Source organism: Silurus aristotelis (genome assembly GCF_946808225.1).
Source record: "Silurus aristotelis genome assembly, chromosome: 17".
Classification (NCBI taxonomy): Eukaryota; Metazoa; Chordata; class Actinopteri; order Siluriformes; family Siluridae; genus Silurus; species Silurus aristotelis.
Window position 1 is genome coordinate 6,103,298 of NC_139590.1, and position 18,653 is coordinate 6,121,950.

At 35.1% G+C, this 18,653-nt stretch overlaps 1 protein-coding gene across 1 annotated transcript; it reads left to right on the forward strand.

The window, feature by feature from the left end:
- The first annotated feature begins 9,482 nt into the window (after nt 1-9,482).
- On the forward strand, nt 9,483-16,381 carry LOC310740601 (polyserase-2). The gene is made up of 10 exons (XM_083567462.1): nt 9,483-9,629; nt 12,106-12,126; nt 12,581-12,743; nt 12,857-13,125; nt 13,322-13,467; nt 13,566-13,833; nt 14,117-14,288; nt 14,934-15,187; nt 15,301-15,398; nt 15,490-16,381. The coding sequence occupies exons 1-10, from the start codon at nt 9,560-9,562 to the stop codon at nt 16,003-16,005; spliced, it is 1,977 nt and encodes a 658-aa protein (XP_083423588.1). The 5' UTR covers nt 9,483-9,559; the 3' UTR covers nt 16,006-16,381.
- Nucleotides 16,382-18,653: the final 2,272 nt, after the last annotated feature.

Sequence of the window (18,653 nt, forward strand, 5' to 3'; positions counted from 1 at the left end):
AGGTGCATGTCCACTGTGAGAGACATAATCTAAAAAAAATATCCAGAAATCACAATATATGATTTTTAAACTATTTATTTGTATGATACAGCTGCAAATAAGTATTTGAACAATTGTCTATCAGCTAGAATTCTGACCCTCAAAGACCTGTTAGTCTGCCTTTAAAATGTCCACCTCCACTACATTTATTATCCTAAATCAGATGCACCTGTTTGAGGTCGTTAGCTGCATAAAGACACCTGTCCACCCCATACAATCAGTAAGAATCCAACTACTAACATGGCCAAGACCAAAGAGCTGTCCAAAGACACTAGAGACAAAATTGTCTGGAAAGCTGGAAAGAGCTACAGGGAAATTGCCAAGTGGTGAAAAAAGGTCCACTGTTGGAGCAATCATTAGAAAATGGAAGAAGCTAAACATGACTGTCAATCTCCCTCGGACTGGGGCTCCATGCAAGATCTCACCTCGTGGGGTCTCAATGATCCTAAGGAAGTTGAGAAATCAGCCCAGAACTACACGGGAGGAGCTGGTCAATGACCTGAAAAGAGCTGGGACCACCGTTTCCAAGGTTACTTTTGGTAATACACTAAGACGTCATGGTTTGAAATCATGCATGGCACGGAAGGTTCCCCTGCTTAAACCAGCACATGTCCAGGCACGTCTTAAGTTTGCCAATGACCATTTGGATGATCCAGAGGAGTCATGGGAGAAAGTCATGTGGTCAGATGAGACCAAAATAGAACTTTTGGGTCATAATTCCACTGGAGGAAGAAGAATGATGAGTACCATCCCAAGAACACCATCCCTACTGTGAAGCATGGGGGTGGTAGCATCATGCTTTGGGGGTGTTTTTTTTGCACATGGGACAGGGCGACTGCACTGTATTAAGGAGAGGATGACCGGTGCCATGTATTGCAAGATTTTGGGGAACAACCTCCTTCCCTCAGTTAGAGCATTGAAGATGGGTCGAGGCTGGGTCTTCCAACATGACAATGACCCGAAGCACACAGCCAGGATAACCAAGGAGTGGCTCTGTAAGAAGCATATCAAGGTTCTGGTGTGGCCTGGCCAGTCTCCAGACCTAAACCCAATAGACAATCTTTGGAGGGAGCTCAAAGTCCGTGTTTCTCAGCGACAGGCCAGAAACCTGACTGATCTAGGGAAGATCTGTGTGGAGGAGTGGGCCAAAATCCCTCCTGCAGTGTGTGCAAACCTGGTGAAAAACTACAGGAAACGTTTGACCTCTGTAATTGCAAACAAACAAATATTAACATTGACTTTCTCAGGTGTTCAAATACTTATTTGCAGCTGTATCATACAAATAAATAGTTTAAAAATCATACATTGTGATTTCTGGATTATTTTTTTTTTTAGATTATGTCTCTCACAGGGGACATGCACCTACGACGACAATTCCAGACCCCTCCATGATTTCTAAGTGGGAGAACTTGCAAAATAGCAGGGTGTTCAAATACTTATTTTCCTCACTGTATATATATATATATATATATATATATATATATATATATATATATATATATATATATATATATATATATATATATATATATTATTCACTGTATATACTTTCATATATACCACTTGCTGTAAATATGCCAGATAGTTATCTGCACTGTAAATATGCTAGATATTTATCTGCACTTTTGCACGACTGCTACATTTTGCACTTCTGGTAGATGCCAAACTGCATTTCCTTGCTGTGTACCTGTACTATGCAATGACAATAAGGTTCTATCTATCTATCTATCTATCTATCTATCTATCTATCTATCTATCTATCTATCTATCTATCTATCTATCTATCTATATATATATATAACAATGATTACTTGAATCATAAATGCAGTAATGATTATGCTTGTTTTTGGAACTTATGTTATCAAAATGTTTTCAAGATCGTAATAAATCTTGGAAGTCCTGTTTAACTACAATTAAATAACTTAAAAAAGTTTCAACTTTAGCTTAACTTAGACTTCAAAAAAATCTTTAGACATTCAAAATTATTTTCTGCACATTTACTTAATTGCTTTCACAAAATGCTAAACTTACTAACTTAAAACATTTACACATTCATTTGAGCCATACTTTTACTTTTATATTGTCTCAAATTAATAATCTTGTCGATATTGATATTCGGTAGTGATTCTTTTGTAACATTTATGCAATATGCATTAAACTTACATTTATTTATCCCAGTTTGTCTGTGTGTGTGTGTGTGTGTGTGTGTGCGTGTGGTGATGCTTGTGGAATGAGGTAATACAGGCTAAAGCTCTGGTGAACAAGCTGTTCCTCAGTCTGTTTGTGTGTGTCTTAATTGTCCTGTATCCTTTGCACAGTGTGAGTGGCACAGACAGTCCTGGATGGCTTGGTGTCCTGGATGGGATTAATCCTGGATCTTTAGGCAGTTCATTTGGAACCATCCCCAGCTGCACAGAGTGGCCTCTAATGAAAGAAAACACTATCCAGAGGTATCCATGGGCATCGACATGAATCAGGCAGATCCAAAAAGAAGAATGAGACAGCATCACTTGATCACTGACAGACAGAGAGAGAGAAGAAAAGGAGAGTAAAGTGGTGACAGGGAGAGAGAAAGAAGGATTAAGTATATTATTGTTACATAAATGTTACAATAGCACAGGTGTGAGCACCGACTCTGGAAAGACTAGCTATGGAAGCATAACTAAAAGAGAGAGCCAGAAGTATAACACAGACATTAAGGAATCACTGGGATAAGGGATGGACCACCATCAACAAACCTGAGTGAACACATGAGAGTGGGGAATGACAGCACCCAGAGGTTACCAAAACACCCTTTATCCATGATCCCTCCAGATCTGTTCCTTTACCTTAAAAAACCTATTGACCAAAAAAAAAAAAAAAAAAAAAAAGACTAAACAAATATGTTTTTAACCTATATATGAACACTGAGACTGTGCCTGAGTCCTAAACACTAATTTAAAGGCTGTTCCATCATGGGCGTAAATCCCGGGGGGAGACGAAGGGGACATGAGTTCCCCCCTCCCCTTCCTCACAGTGGTTTGACCCACTGCCTGCTTTCCCAGTTCATTTCACCTACTCTACACACACGAGTCATGTGTGTGTCTGCGGCTTGATTAATGTTCAACTCCATTAACTATTGTATTTTATTCACTTTAAATAAAGCGATTCTCTTTAATCTAGTTGATGCAGACTCATTCATAAATTAGTTGCGGCAAAAATGATGATTACCGATGTAATTTTCCATGAATCTGCTCTATTAGCGATGAAAATATGACTTATCTAGTAAGCGTTAGCTTGTTTACAATAGCTTGTAGCATAGTGCACTGGAGCTAACACTGCAACTACTGTACTAGTGCACTGACACTAACACGCCAAAACCGTTTCCCATGCAGTGTTTTATTTGGGACGACTTGGTATAATGTTAATTTGACATTAACACACAATTAGCATATTGTTTATCTGTGCATTTACTAAATGAGCACTGTGCTACGTCCAAACTGACCCCACTGTATTTTTTTGTATAATCAATTTATTTTCTGGTCTTAAGTGTCTTAATTAATTTTAAATAAAATTTTAAACCCTTTTTTTTAATTCCTTGTTTTTATTGTTGTGATTATTTTTTTTATGATAGTTTTACTTTCTTTATGTAAAGCACTTTAGCACATTACCATTGTGTATGAAATGTGCTAGAGTATAAATAAACTTGCCTTGCAGTGTCATAGACTAGATAAAATGACGGAGAAAAGGAAAATGGACATAAGATTATTTTTCAGTGCACCTAAACCATATTTTTATAAGTACAATTTGACTGTATTATTTGTGTCCCCTTCAAAAATTGCTCATGGGAAATTTTTATATTTATTGTCCCCCCCCCCCCCAATACTGTTAAATAACTTCCATATGCCCATGTCTTCCATAACTGTGAGGCTTTATAAGAGAAATCTCTGGCCCCTAGTGTAGCCTTAATTATTTGAGGTACCAACAAATAGCCTGCACCTTTTGATCAAAGTAGGCGTGGTGAATTATAAGGAACAAAATTTGTTTTTGCAGCAGCGCAAGACTATTCAGTGCGTTATACATCAGCAGTAGTATTTTATAATCAGTAAAGGAAATTAAATTGCTAGCCAATGTAGATAGAATAAGAGAGGAGAACTAACAATTTTTATCAAATAGAAAAAATACCTTATACTCTATTATTCTGTTATAATGTTTACTAGTTTTCGCATAATTAGAATTGAACTAGATATAAATCTGGAATTCCAGAAAGCTTGGTTAAAAGCTAAAAAATGTTTATTAGAAATTTACAATACAAAATGACACACAAAAACATTTGCTTTTCTTGGTCAGAAGCACCTGTCCTGTACTTAGGATACTTTAAAGTAAAAGGTGTGTCATGTCTGCTCAGTATTGTCATTTATCATTAGCAAAACTTATTTGACTGAGCAATTCAAATCAATTCTAGAATGGAAAGTGGGATAATGTGTTAATGCGTGAAAGAGAAACATAAATTTTTATCATGCTCATTGTCACATAATTGTTAAGGACACTATGTGCAGACTGCAAACAGGGACTCCAGCAAGACAAGCAATAACAGCGCAATTAAACAGAAGGACAACAATGTAACAAGCCCGAGTGCCATTAAACATTTCCAGCCACTGCACCATCACCAAACTTAAGTGAATGAGTGAGAATGGGGAGACGACAGCATTCAGACATCCTAGTTCACAAAAACAGCTTGCCAGATCCTTTACCTATAAAGAACTGTTACCAAATGGCTTGACTAAAAAAATATGTTTTCAGTCTTGGTTCACACATGGAAGCTGTTGAATTATGTTTGGTTTGAATGGCAAGGAATAGTTTGACAAAAATAACACTTAGTTCAAAGTGTTGCCCTAATAATTCTCCAGATCTCAATGTGATTACGTGCGAAACAAATATGATTCACGGAAGCCAGAAACTACAACACATCTTGTGGAGTCTCCACTCTTTATCGGATCCATCAGAGTGCTAGTAGGGCACGGGTAGACCTAAACAATATTAAGCAGGAGATTTTAACTATATGGCTGATCAGTGTGTTTATACATTTGACAGACTTATTATTTTTGTGTGAAACAAGTAATGGGAATATTTTGCAAAGTCACAGTGACAAAACCGGCTTGACAGGCCACATACTGTAAGCCAACATAGCTTAACAAATCGTCTCAATGGAAATACCCATTGTAGATCATCAGTTTAGAAAGAAATGTTCTTTCAGCAACAGTTTAAGAAATTCTGTGAATTTGGAATATTTTTAGGTGCATACGTATAAGAACAACTAGAACGACTGGTTGGTTCGTGTCAAGTCAACAGACAACACTTGTATTCTTTTTTCAATGCAAGGTACAGTGTTTGGTTTATGAAGTTTGATCTGAAACCTGTCACCTGATTCAGTTTTTACTGTCACACAATAAGACGGTTCCGGGATGCTTAAACATATGCACCCTCTTTATGACATATGCTTTATTTTCACTTGCCACTGAGAAAAACATTGTCAATTATGTCAAAGAAAACATAGAAAGAAACTAGGAGAGAATACATGAAATGAATAATAAAAAAAGGTTTTCTAATAAGAGATTTTTATAAGAAATTAGAATTGTAATAAGAATTATTTTAATAAGAGAAGAGAACAACATATCCCCTCTCAAAAAATATATCCTACAATCCTATAATATCACTATTATAAAATAAATAAAATTCAAAAATAAGATATGTTGGAACAATTCTTAAAAAAGCAAACAGTCAAGTTAATAAAACTTGAAATACTTTGCTTAAAATGTTATCTGTGTTAATATATCATTTATAATTAATTACACTAAATCTCATTATCTAAAATAGAATAATTAAATTAGTCCAAGCTATCTTATTTCTAACATCTAACATATCCTGTACTTAGTGTTAGGCTTTTGGCATGTACAAATATTGTTTAAGGAAAAAAATCATGCATTGTGAATAATCATGTAGATTTTACACGTGTTTTTTTTTATTTTATTTACATGTATGTTACACACCAAAAAATAAGTGTACATGTTTCCTTTTGTTGTTGTTTTTTAACCACGTGTATTTTTATAATGATCTCGGTCCAATTCATTTAAATTCATATGTTAGATTTCAGGTGAAATGATGTAATAGCTATGGATTCCTACATTTAACATTTCGTAAGCGATGCATGCCAAGGTTGAATACATTTTGAGATATTTTTTCTTGTAAATTATGTCAACATAAACTGGCTTTTCACTGTTGTTACAGTCAATATTAAATGTCTAGACCTTGGGTATTTGTGCTGTGAAATTTGAAAGCAAGATAAATAGTTTCAGCTTGTGATATAAAACATCACATGAAAAACAAATTAGAAATTTATTTAAAGAGGAAAAGGGAAAAAACTAAATTACAGTAATCTGGCAAGTGTGAGCACAAAAAATGTGGCATGTGTCTGTGCAATGAAGAAATCACATTTAAACTCAGGTACGAAAGTCATCCGACACCCACTATTAATGAAGTGATGTTGGTTAACCATAAATACACCCCTTGAGAGCTTACAGAGCATTTATCTGATTTCTGAAAAGTAGCAGTGAAGAGGGGAAAAAAAGGATTTCAAAAACATTAGTTGAGCCACAATACACCCTAAAAGCCATTATTAACAAAGCATGACATTTCAAAGAACAATAAATTTTTCGAAAATTGTTTAAAAGACAAAGAGGAAAACTATAGTAAAGTATTGTGACAACAATCTCACGTGTTGGCTATGGGAAAGCTGGCTTAACCAGTGGAGGACAGTAACAAAGTAAATGTAATTGTAAAAAAAAAACTTTTTACACAGTCACGTCAACTATTAAATCATGTTACGGTCAATGAACCTGGTCGGGACTCGGAGAGTGCACCCACCACCCGGAGAAGTTCCCTTGCTCATACAGTCAAAAAGGTGGTGGTGGGGTATCCAGTGGGGCAGAACTAACAAGACCTTTAGGTCTAAAATGTTCCTCTTATGAGACAAAGGTGTTAAACATTATTCTAAAAGATACATTTGACACAAAACAAATACAGCTCATCACTCAGTGAATACCATACCCATGAAAAAAAAAGCATGGTGGTGGCAGCATCCTGCTATGGGCCTGCTCTTCACACTGCAGCTGGGGCACTAGTCAAGATTGTGGGATTTGTGAGCTCAATACCAATCTATTTTGGTTCAAAGCCTGCAGGCTTCTGTTAGACAGCTAAGGATTAGGAAAAATATTCACAACCAAGAACATAAATGCGAGTCAAAATAAAGAATTTTATAAGAAGCAAATAGCTGTCATTATCGAAAGTTAAAAATTAGAGGCCTAATAATAATTTATTCAAACACTGTAATTAAAAAATACTTTCCATAGTTTCTTTATAGCATAACTTAACAAAAAGTGCAGAAAAAATGCTAAGAAATAATCACTCCCTACAAAAGGAGGGGAGACCCAAAGTGTGAATATGTATGGATGGATACTCTATACCTTCATCTCAGGGAGTTTTTCCTTGCACAGTTGCTTGCTAATCACAGATAATCAATTATAAGGAACTACTTAATATGCAATAGACTTACACATTTTTATATAATCCTTATTATCGCTTTATCTCTGTAAAGATACTTTAAGACAATGTCCATTGTAAAAAGCACTATACAAATACAATTTTACTAAATTGATTATATATTTAGATTAGATTAGATTAGATCAGATTAGATTAGATTTAACTTTATTGTCATTGTGCAAGGTACATGTTAAGAGCCATTAAAATGAATTTAGCATCTAAGTGGTATGTGTTGTATAAGTGGTGGAAACATGGGTGGTGCACTGGTACAGAAGGAAGCAATATCACAACTCAGCCCCAGGGCCCCCAGATTTACAGTGTGAAATTATGTTCTTCCAGTTTAAGCTTTTTTCTTGCTTCTGTGGTTTCCTCCCACCTTTCAAAAAGCACCAGCAGCTTACCTGCTGAACATGAATCACTTATATATAAATAAGTGTGAATGCATGGGGTATTTCTACAACTTGCCAATTTTTACTGTTGTAAATGAATCTAAATGTTTTACTAGGAAAAACAGTCCTTTAGAGTGAATGATGTTCATAACATATGTAGTATTATAAGGTCTTAATTTATCTCCAAACATCACTGTTCTTCTCACCAAAACCTACACATCCTGTAGATGTCTGTCACAACCCAGACATATTGATTTGTAGTTTTGGATCGTAGCAGCATAAACAACCACACCTGTAACCATAAAGGAATCAAGCTTATTCTCTGCACTTCCAATGTGTTTTTGGATACCTGCAATGTTCCAAGGTGTTCGGTAAGGTAAGGACTTTCCTGCCTGGAATGTTAAAGAAAAACAGAAAGTTGACTGAATTTAGAGCATCTGAAAGGGAATTGGAGGAAAACTATTATAATTTCATTAGGTGGGGTGGTATCTGTTATAAAGGATCACAGGGGGGGCAGTCACAACTAAACCTGCTAGTGAAACACCCCAAGACAGAAAAAAATACTTCTGTGTTTCCTATAAAGCCTGTAGGTGCGGTCTAACCAGTCAATCTGCAGTTCAGGTAAATGCAGAAATGCAGATACTTTCCAGGCCGCATATGTAAATGTTACTGTTCAGGCATTCTTAACAAACACAATAAATAGACAGGATACAAATGAAAATCTTAGGGTATTAGGAAAAAAATATATCCATTTGTGTCATTTTATCATCAAATAATTTTATTAAACGAGTTTGTGAATTGAGAATAAATCATACAATTACTCTTATAAATAGAGGGATATTTTTGGCATTAGACCAGCCAGTCATACCTTAATTATTGCTAAAAGGCCGTTAATGTAAATTGGTAAATATTCTTCATTATCTTCATTATATTTACTTAAGATTAGTCATTACACTTGATCTAAGGCTAAGCATGTAAATAACCACAATGCCATAATTCTAAGGACAAAAATCATTTAGTTTTGTTAAAGTGTATTCAAATTTGTTAAAAATGCTTAAAACACAAGGTTTATTTACTTTAAAACTGTGTCAGAATAATAATAATAGTGCCACGTGGTATACAGATTAAATCTTTCCCGTCACGAGGGAGGCATGAGGAAAAGCTTGTTTTTGAAGAATTCCGGTCAGACGGTAACGAGAGTCTTACATTAACTTTTTTCTGATTAAACCATGTATTGTATGTTTTGATGCAATTTATGCCCCTTCATCTTTTTTTTTTTTTTTTTTTTTTTTTTTTTTTTTTTAAACCCAGATTAGCATTCTTCATTTAGGGTAATATGAGTATGTGTATATAAGAGATAGAGAGATAGATAGAGAGATAGAGAGAGAGAGAGAGAGAGAGAGAGAGAGAGAGAGAGAGAGAGAGAGAGAGAGAGAGAGAGAGAGAGAGAGATAGGGGTAGAGAGAGAAATACAGATTTTAAGAGGTGTGTCTTATTGGATGATCAGAGAAACAGGTACAAATAGAAGGTATATCCACAGATAATGTTGTTAAATGGCACAAAAGCATTTGACAATGATGGTGTTCAGGACGTTGTGTGTGGTGCTCGTAATCTTCACCAAAGGTAAGCTTTTAACTTGCATTGATTTCCTCAGCACGCAACAAATTTTTACTCTTACAATTCTTTGTTCTCTGGAACCAGCAATCAGAATGTACCAGTTTATGGGTCAAGATGTTTAGTTTGTGTTGGTTATTTACTAATTAATAAGGTTTTGGCTTAATGGTGTTTTTAAATCCTGGCTTGATTGGGGTTATGAATGCAACGTAGTGAACTGCAGATAAATTCAACAATGATGAAACTATTGTACAATGAATGTATCTCTGATGTCACCTCGTCTGGTGTCACCCAGATTAGGATCGGGTCCCTTTTAAGTTTGGTTCTTCGTTGTCGTTTCCTCTCAGGGAGTTTGATCTAGTTGATCTATTTATTTTTGCATAACAGCTTTGTGATATTGTCTGTTTTAAGCTATACAAATAAAATTGCATTAAATTAAACTAAAATGTGTATTGTCATGTAGATAAGTATAAATGGGACTTAGTATTAAATACTTAAATAGTATATAATAAATTCTCATTTGCTAGAAGGCATGCATTCAAAAACATGCATACAACCACAGAACACATAATTAGTAGGTAGCTCTGTCATTAGTGCTTAGTTGCTTAGTGAGTAATTACCCATTATTTACTTTTCTACTAAACAATGATTTAGGCATCAATATATTACTGTTCATTCAAATATATTGTTATCAGATATGAAAGTAAGGATATTAATTGTTTGGGTTAAATATTGTATATGATGCGATTTTAGGAACCCTTGTGTATGATACCTCTGGAGCATGTTAAGGAAATGCAAATGTAATTGTCCTTTGGTGATAAAAACATTAGAGTATTACATCCTATTACATGTGAAATTAATTAAGTTTTCTGAAGGGTTTCTAAAATTAAATACACTTTTTAATAGTCATTTCTTTTTAATTATCAAAATTTTGCACTTTAACGTTACCTATAATGTTAGCTCGGATAGTATCCAGTTTTAAAATTTCAGAAATAGAAAGTTGAGCGGCTCCAGTTCAAAACTTTTTAAGGAAACTGATTGACCACTAGTCAAATGAATGATTTGTGTCTTTGATAATGTCTCTTTTAAATGTTAAAGATTTGTTGAGTAATTATTATTTAACACACAATTTCCCAATCCACAATACTCTTAGACAACTTTAAATATATTTAATCAAAATTACCTTGAAATGTTGACATTTACTTTATAATGTTAGCAAAGCTATCTCGCTGCAAGATTATTTAATGAGCAAGTTTTAAAAACTTAGTAGTAACAATGTTCAGTCTGCTGAAAGATGTATAAAGACATTGTAAATAAGTGTGATTTCTTTAGAAAGTAAATATGCAGTATATAGATACCGCTGTATCATATCAACATGGACATAATTTAATTAGGCTGTTACCATGTGAAAGGATTTCTCAGAATACCATGTATATACGTTTTGGTTTAGTTTAGATTTTTGGGTGCTGAAAAAAAGTGGTGTCAAATTACATTATAATTTGCATTAACCACAATGTCCAGGATAGCAGTTAATAAAATCTAACATGAATGACCTTGTCGTATTTCTAATTGTGCACGTACCATGACTTCACATTTCTGACATGGGTGGTGGCAGATTAAGAATTTCACTAACCACTAGTTAAACATGCGGCATTCAAACAACAGAAAGGTCTTAACGAACAGGACAAACTGGAAACTAAAAGCAGAGTTTACAACAGAAAGCGCAGCACCAAGACCAAAAAACCGAGAGAAGCGAAAAATAAACAGAAAATGCCATACGTTTACACACGATTGTGCCATTTTGGTCCTGTGATCAAGCATCATCGGGACTTTGATCAGCATGATTGTTTTATTGCACATTATGAAGACTAATGCAAGGGCTAACATAATATATTTCACGTATCCTGATTACAAAGAAAAATGTAATGCCCTAATACTGACCCTATTAGTCAAGTCACTCACCCACAAGCTCAAATCTGCTGTAAGAGCCTCTAAAATAACCTATTTTAGACATAGATTTATAATTGTCAGGTAAAAAGCTGATAAATGTATGCATGTGACAGTCATGTGATGGTGCAGTAGATTATAGGAATCACAGGCCAGCTCCATATCCCTAAAAGATCACAATAATTTGCTAAAAACAAACACTAAGATGGATGCACCCTTGCTAATTTGTTATTATTATTGAGCTTAGCCATTATAAGGCCCATTGCAACTAAGTCAATCAGATCAGTTTAGTTTCTAGTACTATTGTTTGGATAACTGGCCAGACATCTATGAAATCTACTTTCCTTAATTAATGAATTCAACAGCAAAAAGCACATACGTTTGTTGATTCATGCTGATCAACGATAAAGTAATATGACATTAGTCATAAATGAAAAGATGCTAATAATATCAGCAAAACATCTGTTGAACAACAATTAATGAAATCTGGTTGTAGTAATGATTAATGTTTTACTAACACATTCTTTTGTGTTTTTAGGATGCCTCTCACAGCTGGATGGTAAGTTATTTTAAAACATTTGACATTGTTGACTAATAATAATTCAGGAATATAGGTGGACGAAAAAAATGTGCTAGTCGTTTTTTGCTAGTAGATGATTCAGCAAGTTTTACGTTTCATTTATTTTTCTTCTTTTCACTGGTGAAAGCATATACTGATGTACCCTCATGATAGATATCCAACCCATATCACAAAAAAGTGGAACTGCATTACTACTGGAATGAATTCGGTGAATTTTGGTGAATTTGAAGTATTTTAAGTAAAAAAACTTAAAATTTTAAGTGTTACCTAACATTTTTTACCATGATTTCTCTGGTAAAGCACCTGGTTAACATAATATAACAAAAAATACATAGATTGATTTTATAAAAAAAAAAAAAAAAAGAAAAAAAGAAAATTGATCATAGTCTTCAATGTAACTGAAACACTGTTTTTCTGCCTTTTTGTTTATCAGTTTGTGGAAAGGCTTCTCTCAACACCAGGATAGTAGGAGGAGATAATGCTGTAGCAGGGTCTTGGCCTTGGCAGGTCAGCTTGCAAGTGTCATTAGGCCATTTTTGTGGGGGATCCCTCATCAATAGCGGCTGGGTCCTGTCGGCTGCTCACTGCTTTTCAAGGTGTCATATAGAATAACAAAAACCTCAAACAACTTAAATGGGTTTTGACATTATGTTAGTGTAGTAATGTTGAGGTAATGGTGACAGAACGAGTTTCTGCTTTTTTTTTTCAGTTACAAAGCTTCCCAAGTGACTGTTGTGCTCGGTCTTTATACTTTGCAAGGAACCAACTCTAACAGTGTGAAAAGGTCTCTCACTTCGATCTTCATACATCCAGATTACAGTAGTAACACAAATGACAACGACCTTGCTCTACTGCAGTTGTCTTCTGCAGTAACTATAAATACTTATATCACTCCTATCTGCCTAGCTGCAACAGGAAGCAGTTTTTTCAGTGGCAATTTAACATGGGTCACTGGCTGGGGAAATATTGAAACAGGAGGTGAGAATTATTGTTGTTTTTGTAGCTGTTGTTATATCTTTAAAGCAAAGTACTGAAGTCGAAGTGTAGAAAAATATGTATGTTGACCAGAACATATATTATTCAAATTAAACTATTCTTTAATGTGTCATAGAGTTATGCTTGGACCATTGAGAAAGCAAGTAGTTTTAATGAGGTTTAACTTATATTTTCTCAGTAAGTCTACCATCTCCTAAGACATTACAGGAAGTTCAAATACCAATTGTTGGAAACAGGAAGTGTAACTGTTTATATGGAGTTGGATCTATCACCAACAATATGGTGTGTGCTGGGCTCTTGCAAGGCGGCAAGGACTCCTGTCAGGTAACATCATCTTAATCAGTTAACTTCTTTTATTGTACTCTTTTCTGTTTGATGATTTGTACAATTAGACAATATAAATGTCTGTCTGCACTGTACAGGGAGATTCCGGCGGTCCACTGGTCATTAAACAGGGCTCTCAGTGGATCCAGGCTGGCATTGTGAGCTTTGGTAAACAATGTGCTCTTGCAAATTACCCTGGTGTGTATACGAGAGTTTCTCAGTATCAGAATTGGATCTCTCAAACAATCACCACAAACCAGCCAGGCTTTATTACATATACACCCACTGGCACTGACAGTGATCTTCAAGTGACCTGCAGTGGTCTTGCAGCTGCACCAACAAATGTTGCAACGACTACTGCACCACGTAAGAAAATCTAAACCAGGAATGGTTATTAACTTAATAGGGCCAATTTCGGTGAAGGTTTTCATTCCAATCATACTAATTCTAACACATTTAATTTGTTAATATGGGCTTTCAGTAGACTATCAGGTATGGTTTGTGCCTGATTGGAATGAAAACCTGCACCCACATTGGTCCTTTTTGCATAAGAATAGATATTTATGCACTTACTATTCCTGATAAAGTTACCAGAAGCATAGAGTGTAATTGATTGTGCTAAAATAAAATTAATTTACTTTCTTTTTAGCTGTGGTGTGTGGAAAAGCCGTTCTCAATAGTCTCTCAGGATCAGGAAGCTCCCTGGCTTCAGCGGGTACGTGGCCATGGATGGCCAGCCTGCAACGCAATGGTATTCACGTTTGTGGTGGAACACTGATAGACACGCAATTTGTTTTGAGCTCGGCTGATTGCTTCTCTAGGTAAAAACACACACACACACACACACACACACACACACACACACGTTTACTGTATATACCTTTTTTTTTTTAATGTTTTTTTCACATGCATGTTCCTTTCATTCATAAGCAACACTATGTAACAGTATGAAGATTAACTTTGACCAAACAAATACATATGTACAAATACAAACCTCCTGTAGCTTGAATAAAAGCTTTACACACTTTTGTCATTCAGACATTTAGGAACATTCAGCTGAAATGCTTTGCCATGCCTCTTGTAAAAATCGCCAAAGGTGTTCTTTGCTAGATATTTCTTACTTGAGTAGCAATGTATCTCCAGTACTTCTTTTATTCGGAATAAGTGTCCAACCTTCCCTGTTCCAAAACCTGTTTGATTGCGGGTATGAGGCAGTCTGCTAACATCTTCTCTCCTGTTCTTCAAAATGTCAGAATGTCAAATTTGGACCCATCTGTCAACAGAACTTTCCTCCATTCATTCACTATCTAATTCGTTTGTGTTTTTGCCTTTTACCTAGATTGTTACATAGAAACAAAAAGAACATGCATGTGTGCATGTGTGATTTTTAAGATTTTTCAGATTTTTTGAGACACATGCATGTTCTTAGCCAGATTTTAATGCAACATGTTTACCTTTCTCTGCAGCTCAACCAATCATTCTGACTGGGTAGTGAAACTAGGTCGGCTCAACCAGAATGGTGCAAACCCCAACGAGTTGTCTATAAATGTGACTAATATTACATTCAGCAGTGGTTCCACCAATAATATTGCAGTTCTGCAGTTGTCTGCTAAGCCTACGCTTTCCAACTTCATCCAGCCCATATGCACAGACAAGGGGAGCTCAAACTTTGGCATTGGCACTCAGTGTTGGGCAGCTGGCTGGGGCTCAGGAGGAGGAGGTATGGGTTTATTTGTGTGTGAATACCAAACTAGTTAATGTCAGCATTTATAATGAATTAGTAAATTTCAGCTTTATAGGCTCTCATCGATCTTTTCCTTGTGTCTGCTATAGATCAACAAACACTTCAGCATTTCGCCACAAATATAGCGGATTGTGGAAATTTGTCTTCAGTAAACAGCATCTGCACAGTAGCCATGACGATTGAACAGGTCTCTGAGACTTTTTGTTGTTTACCCTTTTTACATTTCAATTCCTCAATAAGGAAAACTTACCTGTGGTCATTTTTTTTATCTTTATCAGACTGTAAAAGGAGGTCCTCTAATGTGTCAGAGTGGGCAGGTATGGTTCCAAGTTGCAGTTTTAATTGTCGCCAACACCACCACAATCACCAACACCACCTCGAACAGCACTACCTCGAACAGCACTACCTCAAACAGCAATACTTTGAACAGCACTGCCTCAAATGGCACTGCCTCGAACAGCACTGCCTCGAACAGCACTGCTTTGAACGGCACCAATAACAGCTCGCAGGTTTCTGCTGGATCCAACAACAGCTCAAACAGCAGCACCAATTCTACCAACAGTTCAAACAGCACTAGTAGCTCTATTAAAACCTCAGACTTGACAACACGTGCCACAAATATAACGATCTTCACTAAGGTAGCAAGTTTTGTAGATTTCTTGAAGGCTACAACAGGTTCCCTCCCTTCCTCAGCAGCCAGCATTATATCATTTTCAGGCTCTGGATTATCAATGATTTCAGTTGTTTCAGTCCTTATGCTGTCCATTTCTGCTCTTATCCAAACATTAGTTTAGCATGAGCATCCTTAATAATAATAACAATATACAGTAAGTGCTCAGGGAAATTACACATTATCTACGGAAAAGTTTACTATATGTTCATTCATTCATATATTACCTTTACAGAGAAACTTATGAATCTAAGAAACAATGTATATGTAGAAATACTATTGCACTATTTACCTGCCTTATGTAATGCAAACCTCTAAGTGCCATCCAATATGGGATTAGCCAAGCTAAAATCCGTAACCAATCACTGACAGAGTTTAAGATTAGAAAACAAGACCAGCCAATTATAGGCATCTGAATGCTCATGTAGCTAAAATAATACAGTAATGCTCTACTCCAAGCACACAGTAAAAAGACTTTTATATGGTTTTACTGCTCCGCTGTATCCTGCCTCAACTGTAAGTTACTGATGAAAAAGAATCAGACAAATGTAGCAGGTTATATTGAATTTTAAATTTCTCCATATATTCCTGGAACCATCAAGTCCATCTTCAATGATCATAGTCATAAACTGTTAAAAGAACATAATTATGTTCTACAATTATTTACTGTGAAATGTATCTTTCATGCACTGCAAACACTGGCCAGTAAAATTCTGTTATAGTAATTTTGGTTTTGCACAGTGTATGATCGGTCACCTGTTGCATTCAATAAGCAGAAGGAGTTGATGGGAATAAAACAATCGTGAGACAAGTTTTGAAAAAAAAAAATCTGGCAAAATATATGAATAAATGTAAAACAATTACACAGTAATTAGCACAGTAACAATATTAACATTTTTAACTGAAGAGAAATATATATTTTGTTACTTTGTGTAACAAAGTGTGTCATAATTAGGGAGTATTTATTCAGCTAAATGACCTAAAAATGGATTGTGGAAGTTTTAAAAACTTTAGCTTCCACCTTGCTCTCAACAGCCTGACCTTCAAGAACAGAAAGACTTAAAGAAAAGTTTGTTAGTGCAGAACGAGTAGGAAAAGTAACGCAAATGAATTAGATGTTAAGAAGTTTCAAGCATGATTTTTCTCCCAGAAGTTCACTAATGTGCAAAACTTACGGTGTAGAAACATCAATGCTGCCTTAAAAGACTTTTCAAGGTTTTTGTGGTTGTTGGTTTTCCTTACTAATGGAACTTTGCTCCTATTCTGTGAGCACAATTTTGTGTTTATATTATATATATTTTAATAATGAAATGACACACTGTACAGGATGAGTATATGAATATTAAATATGACTATGAAACTGTACAGGTTTGCAATTCATATTTTGCTACAGATCTATTTTATGAAATTGCTTTTACTTCAAAAGTGTCCTCTGACTAACTAAATATAAGCTACTAAAGAAAACATGTTTGGTGGAATTTGTCTTTTTTTGCTTTAGGGATTTGTTTTAAAATTTCCTCATGCCTATCCCCCTGCCATTTTCTCACTTGCCACGCACATTTTACAATGCGTGACAAGGTTTTGTGGCAGATGTTTTACAAACTGTAGATCAGCCTACTGTAGTAATATTTTTATAAAAAACTTACATATCTAATATATTACCCATAAAAATATGAACGATGCACAAAACTGTATATAGTATTACAAATGTTTAAATCTAACTTCAACACAAGATAGTCACTAGCAAATCCTAAATTCCTGAAACATGCGTTCCTCATTCTCACAACCACATATACTAGTTAAGTACTAGTTAAGTACTTAGTAGTTATTAACCCATGCACTAACTGTATAACAGCTGTAAGCTTAAACTGAGGGGGAACTGTGAAATGAAGTAATTAACAACAATTAATAAGCATTAAATAGTTATGGCAAAAATAAGACCCAACCTATTTGTTATTAAATTAATTTACCAATCAACAAAACATAATATACACCATCAGGGAAGGGACTTAAAGGTGTGTAAACCCAAATGCAGATCAAATTTAAAACATTAGATTAAAAAAAGGCACCAAAAATAAATTCCAGAAACTTAGGTCCCAAAAATCTGTTTAAAAATAGAAGGAAAAGAAACCATATCATAAACTTTTAAAGAAAAGTATTTTTCGTAAATTTTTATTATTATTTTTGAAAGCTTTAAAATGTATTTAAATCTTTCTCCAGTAATGTCAAAATAGACAGAATGTCTAGACAGAAAGTCTTCACAGAAAAAGCATGGCAAAAAACTCTAATAAGGTATGCGACTCCGGAAAACAAAATCCCAGACCACACAACTTCGAGGTACAAGCCCCAGACTACAGCATAACACTCTTTAAATAATGAAATATAAAAAAGTACAAAGATAAAACCACAAACATGCTGGATACCTTGCAGGAATCCCTCAGATCCTGACATACTCCAATTTGAAGATTAAGATTATGAAGATTATTTCTACAGTAGGTATGTTGAAATGTCCTCTTCAGTAAATGGTCTGTGTGTGTAAGAGTTGCCAGGTCTATTCTGAGAATGCTGGGCATATGGAATTCTCATTTGCATTTTACACAATTATTCAGTCCTATGTTTAATTTAACTTCATTCTAACGTTCCCACCTGTATGTAATTGGGAGTTGGGAGAAAACTGAAGATCTCGAAAGGAAACCCAAACAGGTGCATTGAAAATCTGTGAAACTCCATAGAAGTTTTGTACAATAAGTATAGAAACAAAAATAGACTGTA